At 31.0% G+C, this 15,466-nt stretch overlaps 1 protein-coding gene across 8 annotated transcripts; it reads right to left on the reverse strand.

The window, feature by feature from the left end:
- Positions 1–386: 386 nt before the first annotated feature.
- Positions 387–15,066, reverse strand: LOC122525302 (kinesin light chain). 8 transcript variants are annotated; one of them, XM_043648020.1, is made up of 9 exons: positions 14,735–15,066; positions 14,286–14,657; positions 6,685–7,051; positions 6,426–6,591; positions 5,612–6,327; positions 5,297–5,500; positions 5,192–5,203; positions 4,770–4,886; positions 3,526–4,617 (listed from the first exon to the last, which is right to left on the reverse strand). In XM_043648020.1, exons 2-9 carry the CDS (start codon positions 14,300–14,302, stop codon positions 4,492–4,494), a joined length of 1,725 nt encoding a protein of 574 aa, XP_043503955.1. In that variant the 5' UTR covers positions 14,303–14,657; positions 14,735–15,066; the 3' UTR covers positions 3,526–4,491. The 8 variants fall into 8 exon arrangements, with proteins under 8 accessions (XP_043503959.1, XP_043503960.1, XP_043503955.1 ...); XM_043648024.1 differs by lacking the exons at positions 3,526–4,617; positions 14,286–14,657; positions 14,735–15,066 and adding exons at positions 387–1,626; positions 10,423–10,500; XM_043648023.1 differs by lacking the exons at positions 14,286–14,657; positions 14,735–15,066 and adding an exon at positions 10,501–10,669.
- Positions 15,067–15,466: the final 400 nt, after the last annotated feature.

The raw sequence follows: 15,466 nt of genomic DNA on the forward strand, positions 1-15,466 counted from the left end.
TCAAAATCTAGGCCTCCGAGCTCTCAGGCGCATGATATCTGTCTTAAATGCATTGAGCAATTATATTGAGAGCACACGTAAAATGAATATCTTAAACGCAATGTATAAATTAATAAAATGATAATGAAATATTATGAAGTTAATATAATGAAAATATAAATATTTAATGAAAAGAAACAATTTTTTAAAGTGTATAAATACAATGATAGATCCATTTTAACAAAATTCTTTGCATTTAATTCCAATTACAAAATAACTAAAAGATATTGAAAATATTAGGTATACAAGTATATATAATATTTTGAAGTTGTCTGATTTAAAACGTAATTGTAATATGTAAAATATTAAATAAGAAAAGCACCACAACAATAATGACAGATCTAATATAGTGTACATTAATAAGACCAATATATTCTTCGATAATAACTTCATACTGAATACAATGGGATAGTCATAATCACATAAACAAAACAAAGATTACAATTAACGATTAATGCAACAATATTATTTGCACAATCTCACATATTTTGATTACCACATTTCTATGGTATAATAATAGATGGATTTGATGGATTCAAATGTTCTTTGTATTTCACTTTTTTTTGTAACTTAAAAATAATATGCCACTCACAGCCTATCACAAAGTTGGTGGCTTGAAATATAAATATATAATTTAATACATGAAGATGAAACGATTTTGAAGTAAATTTAATTTTCTTTCCGATAAATAATATTATACTACAGAAAACAGGACGATATATAAATTAAGTATTGCATATATATACTGCATGTATATGCATACATAACTTTATGTTTATACATGCGGCATATATATGTATGTAAAAGAAACTTAAAATCAGTTTACTTCAAAAATCGTAAATAGTTGTGCCAATCCAGTTATAGTATAGATGTTAAATTTGTAATAATTAAAAATGCACTGGCATTGTCTTTTTTTTTTTTAAATATACACTTTGATAGCCTTAATTATAATGACGGTATGCTCACATAATTCTACGTGCATAGAGTGTAATGCTACATGTATTTCAACTTTCAAGCGACATACAAACATTCCCTAAAGCACTGATTCCCTTTCAATTGAAGCTAGTTTATGGAATGATTATGCAATGTCATATAGGGCATGTATGAATAATGTAAGATATGTGTGCATACAACTATCAAAAATGTATAGAAACCGAATACTCTAATTATAACGCTCGTTATTGTTTAATCGTTTTATTAAATTTGTTAAAAGTTTGGATTTGGCCAGTATCATTGTCAATATTATTTTCTTTGATTCTGAAAATTAACTTAGTTTTGTATGCCAACATTACAGCTTGCATTTTGATTTCGATAAATGTTAAGCAGAGTGGATCGATTTACCTTGAAACTGCTATAACAATCATCAATTGCTAATGTAAAGCTAATATTTGAGATTAAAATGAACTTCACATAGTGCATCTGGTTAAAAGCAGCTGGAATGTGCCGTATATGTAAACGACCCAGACATAGGACATCAGTCAACATTAGGTGAAAATATTGCAGAGCCCTTATAAATTGCTTCATATTTATCACTTTAGTTCTCTTAAATCATGTCCTTTATTGAGCACGAACTGAGTATTTCTGATCCTGTAACATAAAAAGTATTTTCTATATTAGTTAAAAAATGGTATTGTACACTTTGTAGTTTCATAATAAAATATAAAAATTATTCAAAAAAACATAAGGGGCAAAGGCTTTGTAATAGATTAACTTAAAAAATAGCCTATGCAGAATTTAGGTAAAATGATGATCTATGAATTCATGTAGTGAAAATGATTTCACTAAATTTATAACATTAAAAAATGTATTATCGAACCTTGTGAACCACCATTTATAGTAATTAATACTATTATGCTTCAAGATCTATTTATGTTATGAAGGTGATTATAGCTGAAAAAAAATGCATTGTTTATATTAAACTACTGTGTGTGCATATAACAATTTTCATAAACAAGCATATGGCAAACAAACACATTAATCACTGTACTTAAAAGGATTTCACACTGCATACTTAATGATATATTCAATTTAAAAAGAATAATGTAGTTTTCAACAGCAGCAAGCATTAAGAACAGCGATTAATAATTTATAACTACAATATAAGTAAAATAATAATATCTAAAACATAAGCTCTTCTCATTGGTGTTAAAAAATCAGGGTCTGCGTACTAGAAAAGTAGAAGGAAAATGCAAAAATAGAAACATAAATAAAGATAAATAATTTTTAACTTGTGCATATTAATGAGATAACAGTAAATATCCAATTCTACAAATACGCACCTGTTTTGTCATGCCCGATATATTTCCTCTGATGTCCACGTGTCACATATTCCAGTGCAATCCATACCTAAGTTCTGGCCTGCAGTACTCAAATCAAAGCGAAACAAAACAACAACGCAGATATTCCAAAACAGTATAATAATAATGTGGTTAAACACAAATGCGTGCGAGGAAAATTAATGCAAGATTTAGTTATCTTAATATAACAAGTTTTCATACAAAAAATTATTCCTTCATATATAGATAGCTTCATACAAAACAGAAACAGAATGCATGTAACTCAAATATTGATAATACCATTCGGGATGTATGTAGCTCATACTCTTCTTTACAACATTCCTATACATATATTACTTTGTGTTCCATTAGAGCTATTATTAATTATTATGTGATATCAGTCAAGTAACAAATTAAATTACTCTGTTAGAAAATAATTTATTTCTTTCTTTTTTATTTATTTATTAAAGTATCAAGGCACTACTTTTACTTATTACTCTCGTGTTTGTTAAGTGATAAATTAAAGAAAATTACTAAGAATTAATTTATAATACAGCGTTTCATCCTACCTATAGGAAAGTAAAAAGATAATATAAGAATATTATTATATCGATATCATTCACCAGAACTCGGTATATGGTGTCTCGAATAATATAATAATTGGAAGAAATAGTTATTTTTATGAATTCTCCTGAGATTTTTATAAGCTACAGGCAAGAACAAAATTTTCAATTAAATTATTATTATTATTATTATTATTATTATTATTATTATTACTAATATATATAGATATATATAAATGAAAAGTATATAATTAACTTAATAAATTGCACAAAATATTTTCTTCTTATTATACATATAAATTAATATTTTAAATACACAGGAATACAAGAATATAATTTCGAGACACCTTATATCACAAGATAATTAACAGAATACAATTGTGACGATGTCAATGTGTAAAATTCGAGAATAAAATTGCAAAGTTATTGTGTAGGAAGATTTAAAAATAGTTTCCTCAAGAGAGAATTCCGAGTCTAGGGAAGAATCAACCATTTTCAAAATGTATTAGAATGCCTAAATTCGAAACTATAAGATGAGAACAATTTTCGATAAAGTATATAAAACGAATAAATATAAAATTACATATAAAAATTCATAAACTTCATTTGGTTCATACTTTCTATGTTTTTTTTTACTTTTTTTTTTATAAATTATCTTTGCTAATCTATACCAAGCTATATAGTCGAGCAAAGCTGTTACTAAAAACTTCTATCTTTACCACACGTGTGTCATCATTCCACACTACTTTTGGTTTCACAGAGATAATCCGGTTATAATGTTTAAGAAATAATTTAAAATCTCTTATTGATAAGAAAAATTATCCTTAATAGAAGTTAAAAATTTTATCAGCATATTAAAATAGAACATCTAAATTGTTTTTCTACCTTTTTTTCTTTCCTTTTTCCATTAAGGAACCATAAGGCGTGAAATGCAAATGACATTTAGTATTATTGTTTTATGAGATTAGATAGTAACGTATTTCTATAAGACACATAATTTAAAATAATCGAATATATAGTATATATCATATCATATCAAGCGCCTCAGATTAAAAATATCTTTTTCAAACGTTATTTATGATGTTCTCATATTTACGTTAAAAAAATAAACACAAGGCGTTATCACAGATAAAGATTGGAAGTAATTAATAACGCTTCATTGTTTTCTACAATGTATATATGCATATATCCGATGTGAACGATGAAAATTGATTGCACTGTATTTTTGTGACAATACATTGCAGATTATAGAGAAGAAAATAGGTACTGACGTTTCTCTAGTTGAATATTAATGCAAGTGCAATGAAACAGTGCCGAGAAACACAGAGAAATACACACACACACACGTATACAGCCAGTTGTAGATGTCCCTAAAAAGGCAACTCTATGAGACATAATAATATGTATATCGCACGATTATAGTATCCTTCAGCATTTTCGAATACAACGTGATATTTGTAAAGTTTAAGGATACCTAAAATAAAGGGATCCCCTTAAATATTGAATTGCCCTCCTCTTTCCTAAGAATATAGATATTCAGCGGTACTTTTAAATCTGCGTACATATTAGGGGAAAAAATCAGTGACAAGCGATACTACAAACGGACAATTATCCTACGTGGAAGAATGAATCCCGAAAGCTTGAAAGATCTTGTTTTTAAAACCGGGTTTGTTAGGACTAGCGTCGTGGTGGCCAGATTGTCCTTCATGTAGCGCCCTTTGCACCAGTGGCAGCGAACCCTGTGATTGTGTGTTGTATCGCCAAATCGTCACAACGGGCCGGATAACGAAAAAAGAACAAAAAGAAAGAAGAAAAGGATAGTAGACAACTAATGGTGTGCTACTACATGCAGTGCAACCGATGATTTTTAACTTGTCTTAACACAACCCACCTCGTCGTGTTGTTCGTGTTCGCTATTAGCAAAACTCGATCGTGATCCACGTCTAGTTGTTCCTTTTTCATCTCCTAATATTTGAGCCACCTTAGCTTGTTTCACTAGATCTAATGCCTAAATACAAAGAACAAAAAAGATTGTCTTTTATGGTACCCAAATAAGTTAACTAAAAAATAAATACTTCGACAAAGGGAACATTTAAAAAGTAGAATATTCGGACATAAATCCAAATTTAATATTGGCGGACAAAAAATAATGAAACTTTAACATTCATATGTCTAAATAAATTATTTCTATTAATTCAACTGTAATAATGATCTTTTGCTAAACAACTTTTTGCTAATAAAGGGGATGTATGATAGCTTTTACATTAATAAGAAATACTGATAATAAATATTCTTAGTGAACAGCTTGCTCACCTGCTGTACTGGCTGCATGTAAAATAGACAGGAACGTTTCATTAACAAATACAGTTAAAGATTTTCTACTATACTGTAATAATAAGGAAACAAATAATAACTCACCTCTTTTCTTGATCTGAAGGCACAGTCTTCAAGAGTTTCTGCAGCCTCGTATTTGCCTAATCTTCTATATAGGGAACTAAGATTTTTCAATGTAGTCGTAACCGTTGGGGAATCGACCTTAGCCGCTTTATACCATCCACCATATTCGCCGTAAGGAGTATTTTCTTTATTTTTATGTTTATTTTCCTCTCGTTCTTCCGCAACCTTAGGTATAATAAATCGAGAATATATATGCATATCTTTATTCCATATGGACGTAGAAAGTTAAAAGTAAACGAAAATGAATGAAATTAGAAAATATTTCTTAATCTCTACCTGCCAAATAGGTTTATTATCTTCATCAATAGCACCAAATTCTTTCTCGTGTGCTCTAGTCAATACTTGTTTGTATAGAATTTCGGCGCCCTTATATTTGCCTTGTTTCAAATAACAAGAGGCAAGATTATTTTTCGTTTTTGCCACATTAGGATCATCTGGGCCAAGCTTTGCTTCGTATATTTCTAAAGCTCGCTGATAATAGCGTTCTACCTCTTCGTATTTTCCTTGATTTTGACATAGTAATGCGAGATTGTTTAGTTGTTTAGCTACATCTGGATGTTCAAATCCAAGAACGTTTTCCCGAATAGCGAGGGCTCTCTTACACAATGGTTCTGCTTCATTGTACTTTCCTCGCTTTCCGTACAAAACTGCAAGATTATTTAATGTTGCCGCAACCGCAGGGTGATTTTCACCAAGAGTTTTCTCCCTTATTGCTAATGCATCATTTAAAAGATTAGCTGCTTCTTTATATTTATTTTGATCTCGATATACCAATGCTAAGATATTTAACATCGTTGCAACATCGGGGTGATCATGACCGGAAGTTTTCTCTAAATCCTCCAGTGCTTGTTTGCACAAAGGTACAGCTACTTCATAACGTCCTTGACTCGCATATTGTATTACCAAATTGTGCAAAGTACGCAAGCGTGCTGGTATTTCATATCCAGCATTGACTTGCTGTGCGAATTGTGATGGCGGTGTAGGTGATATCGCTATAAACAACAACAACAACAACAATGTGAGATTTAATTAAATAAAGCAAACAAGATTTGTAATTAGGATTATAAGAAAAAGAAAAAAGAATACATACATTTACTGTTTCGGTCATCTGCATCATCATCGGGAAATAGATCAACTACGGGATCATCTACCGGCCTATCCTTAGCGTTTTCATCATCCGCAGAAGGATCAGGATCATATTGTCTCATACTAGTCATAAATTCCAAATGTTTCTTTTCTTCTTCCAATTGAGCAACCTGTGTCAAAACGAAACGCAGATTTGCTTTAACACTTGTCTCGATTATAAATTATCAAAAATTATAGACACTTACATACATTTGAAAACTTACCGCTTGTTCGCTAGCTTGTAATTTTTGTTGCGTTCCTGCCAACTCGTCTCTCAACCATGCGTTCTCTTGACACAATCTTCTAACTTGTGTCCTAAGTTTTTGCTTCTCTGCCTCTACCATTTGCAAATGACTAGCCAATGCCATCATCACTTGAGCTTCTCCCAAACCCAATTCTATCATTTCGATGTTCTTCGATAAAAGAGTAGATTTATCCCGAGCAGCTGGTGCTTCTTGCGATTGCAATCCCTGTAAGAGGCCGCTGTGTTCTACCCGGAGAGCCTCCAATCCCTGGGCCACTGTACGTGCCCCAGCCATAATTTCTTCCTGCGTCATGGCCGTCATCCTGCCAATAGTTTCTATTTTCTTGCTATAAAATAATAAATAACATTGTAATATTTAATATTACAATATGACTCTATCAAAGCAAAGAAAGCAAAGAAAGGAAAAAAAAAAAAGAAAAAAAGAAAAAAGATACTGTGCAAAAATATTGAACTAGCATGTTTAATTCAGCAACTGTTCTCGCATTTTGTTCAAAATGATCGCATTAATGTATAGAAAAAAAAAAGCAAAGAGATTTTTAATAGAGGAAGAAGATAAAAAAGGAAAAAAAAGAAAGAAGAGAGGAAATAACAGACACGCTACATCAAATTTGGATTAATTCTAAATACGAACGAAAGGACGGAAGTCCTTTACTGTAGAGAAGAAGAAAACGACATTGTGAGAAGAATGATTAAGCTGCCACGCACAAAAACAGGTTCGCTCGAGGTAAACGCTTCTTTTACGAGCCGGTTAATTAATCGTATTTAAAAATAAGAAACCACAAGTATTCTTGATCGATGAAAAGAAAAAAAGGGAGGACACACGAGTAAATCCAAAGGAAGAGAAAGAGAGAAAGAGAAAAATAGAAGAAGATTATTGAAGGATAGACAGAGAGGACAAAGGTAGAGTGACAGAGAACAGTAGATATCGTCGCAGTTGGCGAGTCCAACGAAGGCCAGGAATGTCTTTGGAAGGTCGGAACTTTGTGGGTAAAGGGATTACGACGAATTCGAAAATGTCCAACTAATTGTACCTCTTATTGGGATGTTATCGACCAAGGATGATAACCGAAGTGTCTTGGCAAAAGTACGATTATAAGAAAAATAATCTAGATAGGAACTTACCCCATGTCAGGGCCGCGTTAAAAGCTACGGAAATCAATGGCTCAATATTTCCACGCAAGCGCAACATCTCGGCTGCCTTGCACTTATGCGACGCAGCATACATATAGATATGTGTATATTACACGTATATACGTATATCCTATGTATCTATATACGATACATATATACATACATACACAAAAACGCATATATACATACGTATCCAGATGAACACACAAAGAGAATAACAGGGGGGAAGAGGGAGAGAGAGAGAGAGAGAAGCAAATAGAAGAGACATAAAATATAACTAGGAAAGCTAAGGAAAATAATAAAAGAGAAAGAGAAAGGCGTCAGTTTATATCGAAGAGAAAATTTCTAATGAAAATGAGATAGGAGAGATCGATCTCCGGTTAGAGTTACGAGGGACTAAAGTAATAGAAACGATGAGAATGTCTTTCTCTTTTTCTCTTCATGTGTAGTAGTCTGTATAATAAGGTCAGTTTTCGTTGGTTTATGGGTATACCTATTAGATAAACCTTGACCTCACGCAATTCCTTCTATGGTATATTGCTTTTTATTGTATCGGAAATAATTCGTATTTTCCGGGTAAAGGAATAGATCGTTAGGTATATCGATAGGTAACGTTTCGATAAAATCGATCGAAAGTACTTTAATTCTTCGTTGAAAGTCTTTCGGACGGTGTAGTTATTAAAAAAGGAACATAAATAATAAAGAAGAAATCATAATAACAACACGTCTCTCTCCAGTCTCGCCTAATAAACAAGGGATTACACTTTCGTAAGAAAAACGTGGAGATTTTAAAGCATTCTCTTGAAAGAGAATGCGAGAGAGAGAGAAAGAGAAAGAGAGGGAAAGAGAGAGAGAGAGAAGTACTTTTTTTCGCTGGCATAAGAAGGGGTTTACTTTTCATTGAAAAAGTACCGTAAAAACGCGACAATTCGTCAGCGAAAAGTCAGCGTCCGTTAATAACACGAGGAGAGATTAAAAATGCGTGTCTGGTTAATGAGTTCGCATTGAAAGATCTCTCCCTCCTCTCCCAGTTAGATCTCGTTTCTTTTTAAAAAGCCTTGCCTTCTTGCGCATTCACCCAAAACGTGTTTGGGACGCGTGAAAATCAGAATATAAATATTATCCAGCCTGGTGTAAAAGTTTATTCGATCTTCTTATTCTTCTTCTTCTTTTTCTTCTTCGTCGTTTTTCGGGTGAAAGCTGATTTTATTATTATTATTAATATTATTTGTTTTTTGTTTTGTTTTGGAAAGAATTTTATTTACGAATCAAATCGAAATCCCGTCCTCAGACCGTGCTTTTGCATCCCCGATTACGAATAGTATTCCTATGTTTGCTCGTATCACACGATTTGATAAAATCCCCTTAGAAAGAGAGAAAGAGAGAGAGAGGGGGGGGCTCTTTCAGTTTTTATTTTATCTATTTAATGATTTTACGTATGTTTTATTATTAGAACTTTGATAAATTGCATCGTTGAAATTTTTTTAAAGAGAAATACAAATAAAAAACAAAGTAATCAAGATTAGAATCAAACTCGAAGGTTATTTATCGCATGTTTTATAGTCGTAACTCTAATCGATCATTTCTAATCTTATTAAATATTTCTCATTGTTTCTGTTTAACCATTCCAACAATTCGTACGATATACATACTTATGAAGATTATTCCTATTTATTTTTATGTAGATAACAAAAAAAAAAAATAGTTTTAATGGAAAATTTAGAAAGAAAACGAAGATAATCCTCTTTCTATCTTCGATTGATTTTTCTTTGTCTCCTTTTTTTTCTTTTTTATTTTGAAAGAAAAATTTGACAAACGTTAAGGATCGAAAAGAAAATTCTCGCAATAGGATTAAACGATTAAGCGAATAAATTTAAATTAACCCAAATAAAAATCTTTATCGGATTTAAATCAGGAACGAGTCGAATGCTGGTGTATTTCACCTTCTGATCCATGCACCCGACAACCTCTCTCGTGATAAAACGTATTACGTAGAACCTTTTACTCTATTAGCTTTCTCTTATTTTAACTTAAGGTTAAATCCCTAATTTTATTTTATCTAAAAAAAGAAAAAAAATCTATTTCTAATAAAACGCGCGAGAGAAAGTATAATAAAATTGGTTATCTTTTCTTGCGTGTTTAATACAACTGACTGGTCCTTAGGATCATCGTAGTATTCTTCGTCGTCGTTGTCGTCGTAGTTGTTGGGTTTTATCATTCTACCGGCTTTCTCTTCTTTCAGATACGAAGAGGAAGATGACACGCTATTATGGTTGGCAGGGAAACGCAGTGAATCCGCATGATATCAACCACCGACACGGTGTTTCCTTTCATCGTCTTTACGAACAACGATACATTGCACGCATTCCTTTTCTCAAACGACTTCGAGAACGAATAACGAAACGAACAACGGACACGATGGGATTTAAATTGAAAAAAAAAAAGAAAAAAAAGGGGGAAAAATAAATAAAAATAAAAATAAATAATTTGGCGAGAAAAGAAAATATATTGCAAAAGAATCTAACGTAAAACGAAAAGGACTAGATAAATAAAACGATCTACTCACATTCTATAAGCGTTCAGCGTTTTTGACATATGTGTTCTACCCATCGGTAATGTCGGATTGATTCCCTTCGGACCTTACCTATTCCGTATAAAAAAGATAGATTTTTCTATAACCACCGGATTCCCTTCTCGTCGTTTTTATTCTTATAAGTAAGAAACAGTAGTAGAAATATAAGTAGAATGATCACGAACAATTAAGACAAATATTGTCACCGTACTTTTTAATATACGAATCATTTATGATTATTATTATTATTATTATTATTATTATTATTATTATTATTATTATTATTATATGATTTTAACAGGACCGTTAATTTTTATTAGAACGTAGAAAAATATATGTATATATATATAGATAGATATATATATATATGTATTATTATCTAGATTTGAATCACGAAATCGGACTTTACTGGTCCGCGTTAAAGTCTTCACTGAGGGTTAAGCTTTGGCTTCCCACCCTCTCTTTCTCTTCGTTTCACGGGGGTGGATGAGGAGAGTAATGAAATACGCTTGCGCGAAACCCCTTCTCATAGTCGACTTCCTATAGGCTGGGTTACACGCAATCTAACATTGCTGCGATGTCGAGAGGGTGCAACGAGATATACATGAATGGCGTGCCGGTTTTCTGAAAAACACAATATGTACCGCCTATTTCCTGTCCTTCGGTAAGAATCAACTTGGGGATGTGACAATAAGAACGTTACTTGGTCACTAGGAACCTTTACGAAGGTAAAGGGCAATCATTCAAGGGACTATTCAAGGGGACACTTGTGAAATCCCTTATTTTTTCAATACTTTAAAAAGATCTTTTTCATTATTATATTTCTACAATACGACGATGAAACTAAGAGTTTTTTTTTAAATTAAATTTAAAAATCTTTCTACGATAAATGTTGTATGTTGAAAGTTATTTGTATCAATTGTCAGATCCTAGAAATTATAATGAAAATAATTCTAATATTCTTATGTAATATATAATAAAAAATAACAATGAAATGATCAATGAACGGTTTCATGTTTCAGAAAATATTAATCAGAAATCAATACTAACGTCATAATATTGATTAAAGCAATTCTCTCTTTCTCTCTCTCTCTCTCTACCATACTATGCAAAAATGTCTATAATCTAAAATCCTATAACCATTTTAATCTCCTTCTCTCTCACCCATTAATCTTTTTATTCGATCGGACGTTGAACGTGTTTACCTTTACCTTCATTCTTGGAAACCTTGTATATAAGATTTCATTTTATCGTGTTACACTAAAACTCATTTATTTTCTATTCTCTAATACAAAAAATAAAAACAATTTAATAAATAAAATATAATTGATTTCAAAAGTATAAGTAAGAGATACAAAAATGAAATTAAATTTAAATACAAAAATACAAAATTTCATGAAAAAGTCGGATTATAACTTTTGCATTAGATATACTCTTGACAAAATAATATATTTCTATTTCAAAGGAAAAACTCGTGTTATTTTAACACAGAACGGACATATCAGTCCTACTTCGACGCTTGGCTGGCCACGTTTTAATGTTAGTTTCTATCTTCGACCGTGCTAATTGGAAAGCACTTTGTACTCGAGTGCGTTCTTCCGAGTTTACCGGAGAGATAGTAACCCTTGCAATCAACAAGAATCCACTTTATGAAATCAAACGGGAGAGAAAGAGACTTGTTGTTATGTGCTAAAGTTAATGAGGAAGAATTAATTAAATTTCATCAATAACAACAACAACAACAATAACAACAATAACAAATAAATAAAAGGAAAAACAATACCAAAGTTAACATTATTTTTCATCTCAAATGTTTGATAAGCATAAAAATTGTTGGCTCATTATACGTAATCTATCATTTTTTTGTTATTTTCTGAAACATAACGATCATTATTAAAACATTATGATTACGGTAAAGGTAGAATCTCTTTAGTAGTGAAAAATTGCAACGTATCGTTTTCGCAATTCTCCAAGCTACGAGGGAGATCCAGTTGGTCTGGTGTAGTCGATGAGTCATAGTATGACTACGATGCATTCAGAATGATATGCCATGTGCTGTGCTGTGCTGTGCTGTGCTGTTGCTTGCATGTTAGAGAAACTAAGAACCGTACACCATCGTCTTGTCTTGTCTTGTCTTGTCTCTTTCTTGTGTGTACGTAGTATTGGTGCGGCGAACTCGGTTTCTCGAATTTAGATTCTCGGGAATTTTCAGAACGACTACGATTTACCAAAGGGATGGAAGAAAACTCTATTAGTAGTATTATTTCGTTTAGTCTAACTAAAGCACATTCGTATCTTTTTATTTGAATTTTATATTAAATAAATAATTATTATATATTATTTTTATTTATCATGGACGACGAGGAATTTGTTATTCGTTTAAGAACATTTATTTTAACATTGTAATTGTCAATTTCTTTTATAGGATTTGTTTAAATTCATTGAATAATTGTGTACGTGGGAAGAGGCCTTGAAGAAAATATACAAACACGTACATATATAAGAGAGTTTTATTTTTAAATAATTATTATTAATTTTTAGAATGTGTGATAGAGACCACGGAATTAAATAACTACTTTCCCTAATAAAGTTATCAATTACATTTGATTGAATGCTTAGAAATAATTATTCTTCTGTATATACACAATGTATATTTTAATTGGATAACCATATTTATCTTTCATAAGGGGATAGATTTCTTTTTCCATTCGAGTATTGAACCGATCCTATTTTTCGATCAATCTCGTCAGGTATATAGAGTAAAATAGATGCTTACGTCACTGATCGGAAGAATGGATTACGTTATTTCGCGAGACACGTTGGAAATAATCAATTGAGAATGCCTTTTTTTCTTTTTTCAATACATTATTTGTTATTTTTTCTATTCATTTTTTATGATTTACTTTTTAATAAACAATCGACAACATTAACTTGCAGAATGTATATTTAATTATTATTTTTCATGATTAATATTATAAATTAAATAAAATAAATGATATTTATATATGATCCTAACATGGGGTGAAAGTTAGCAATGGATATTAAGCTGCTATATTAGTAAATACATTCATGCGTTCATTTAAATTCATCAAGCGATGATACTAATACCATACATTCAACTTATTTCATTTATGTCTATGGTTTCTTTATTAAACCGTTAGTCTTATTCCTTTGCTATGACAGAACTGTTCGCAGAGTTTACTGCAGATGGTAACATCTGATACTATTTAATATTATATGAATCCATATAAAAATAATTATAAATGAAAAGGAGAATATACGTTAGAATGTAATAACTATAAAGATATTCAAATATGCCACGTTAACTCCAAATTCTCAATTAATATAAAATTGTATCCGATAACTGTAATTGCTTTTAGCAAATAAAAGATTAAATATTTTCAATAACTCTCATTCAAGTTACGCAAAGAAATGTTACTTTGATATCGTACAAATTTCTATTCTAAAATATTATTAAATATCAATTGAATATTAATTATCAAATATGATCACAATGACATATCGTTAGAACAAAAGTAGTAGAAAAGTAATAAAAGATAATACCGGTGAATCTGATTCTTTGAGAAATAAACGAAGATGATAGAAGTTGTGGTCACGGTAGGTGATTTTTCATCAATGGTGCACTATAGAAATATAACACGGTAACGAACGAAAAGTATTAACTTCCGGTTACACCTGTTAGTTCAGAAAAGGCGTGGCTATGGATAATCGAAAGTTAAGATTTAAATAAAAATGAAATATTTAAAAAATGTACACTATTTTAGAAGGAAGAAGAATAAGAGTAAACATTGAGAGAGTAGTAAAAAGACACATAGACATATGTACACTGAACTTACTCTTGAGAACGGTCCATGCAGGAATCCTCCTTCACTCTCAATGTATCATCCCACTATCATAAAGATTATCACGATCCTTTCGTTGTATTTTTATTTTTTATTTTGTTTCCCCTTTAAATTCCTTCTTTGGACAAATTTAAATAGCGACGTGTCGTAGAACGTGTTCTAATTTTTATAAAGATTGATAGCGTTCGTAACCAAAAAGGAAAATGTAGATTATTTGACGTTATTTATTCCGTTCGTTTCTTCTATTGTAACGAAGAATTGTTACTGGTTGTACAAACGACGAAGAAAAAAATATACACGTAACAAACGATATTAATTCCATTCGCCTAGACGCGATATTTTAACCGCTTTTAACTTTGATACAAGCTGGAAACATTAAGATATCCCTCTCTAAATATTTGTGATTTTAATTTCGTTTGATTTTATTGAATTTTTCGTTTTACCTGAAAACCATATCGAGATGATCGAAAGCACAGGAGAGAGAGAAAATGTTGCATAGAGATTTCGGGCTCGACACGGTTCGCAAGCTGACGATGAACTAATTGTAAAATGGCGAGGAGTTCTCTCACTGTATAAGAACATGGACAATGGTCACATATTTACCGGCACAATTTCTTCGAGATACGTTTGACTAATTAACTTAATGTTTATTTTCCTATTCACTTTTAATCAGTCACTTTTAACGAATATCAAAAGAAAAGGGTTAAAATTGTGACAATAATTTTAAGAAAGATGATACTTCGGATTATACACTGTTGTCAACCAATTGTAAGATGTTACAACTATATAGAACGTTGCGGTAGCGATCGCAGCGCTTAGTTACTATATCGGCATATTTTGGTACTATTAACACCTATCAAAATTTATTACTATTTTTTTCTTTTTTAACGTTATGATCGTTGAATAACAAACATTATTTTTTGTTAAATGTTATTTTAGTGAAAATAATAATTATTAATCTGCAATGATACGATGTTTTTTAATAATATTACTTTTTGAATTAGTTGGATATCTTGCTGCGATGCTGTCATTGGTCAGAATGATTTTCTCAACCAATAAGAACCGTACGTGAAAAATAAATAAGTACTATTTAATTATAAATATTAGGCATGCTTTCAAAATTATAATTAGTTCAATTAAAATTGATTTGATGTTATATGTGTGTGACTATATTT

Source organism: Polistes fuscatus, unplaced genomic scaffold (genome assembly GCF_010416935.1).
Source record: "Polistes fuscatus isolate 324 unplaced genomic scaffold, CU_Pfus_HIC Scaffold9, whole genome shotgun sequence".
In the NCBI taxonomy this organism is placed as follows: domain Eukaryota; kingdom Metazoa; phylum Arthropoda; class Insecta; order Hymenoptera; family Vespidae; genus Polistes; species Polistes fuscatus.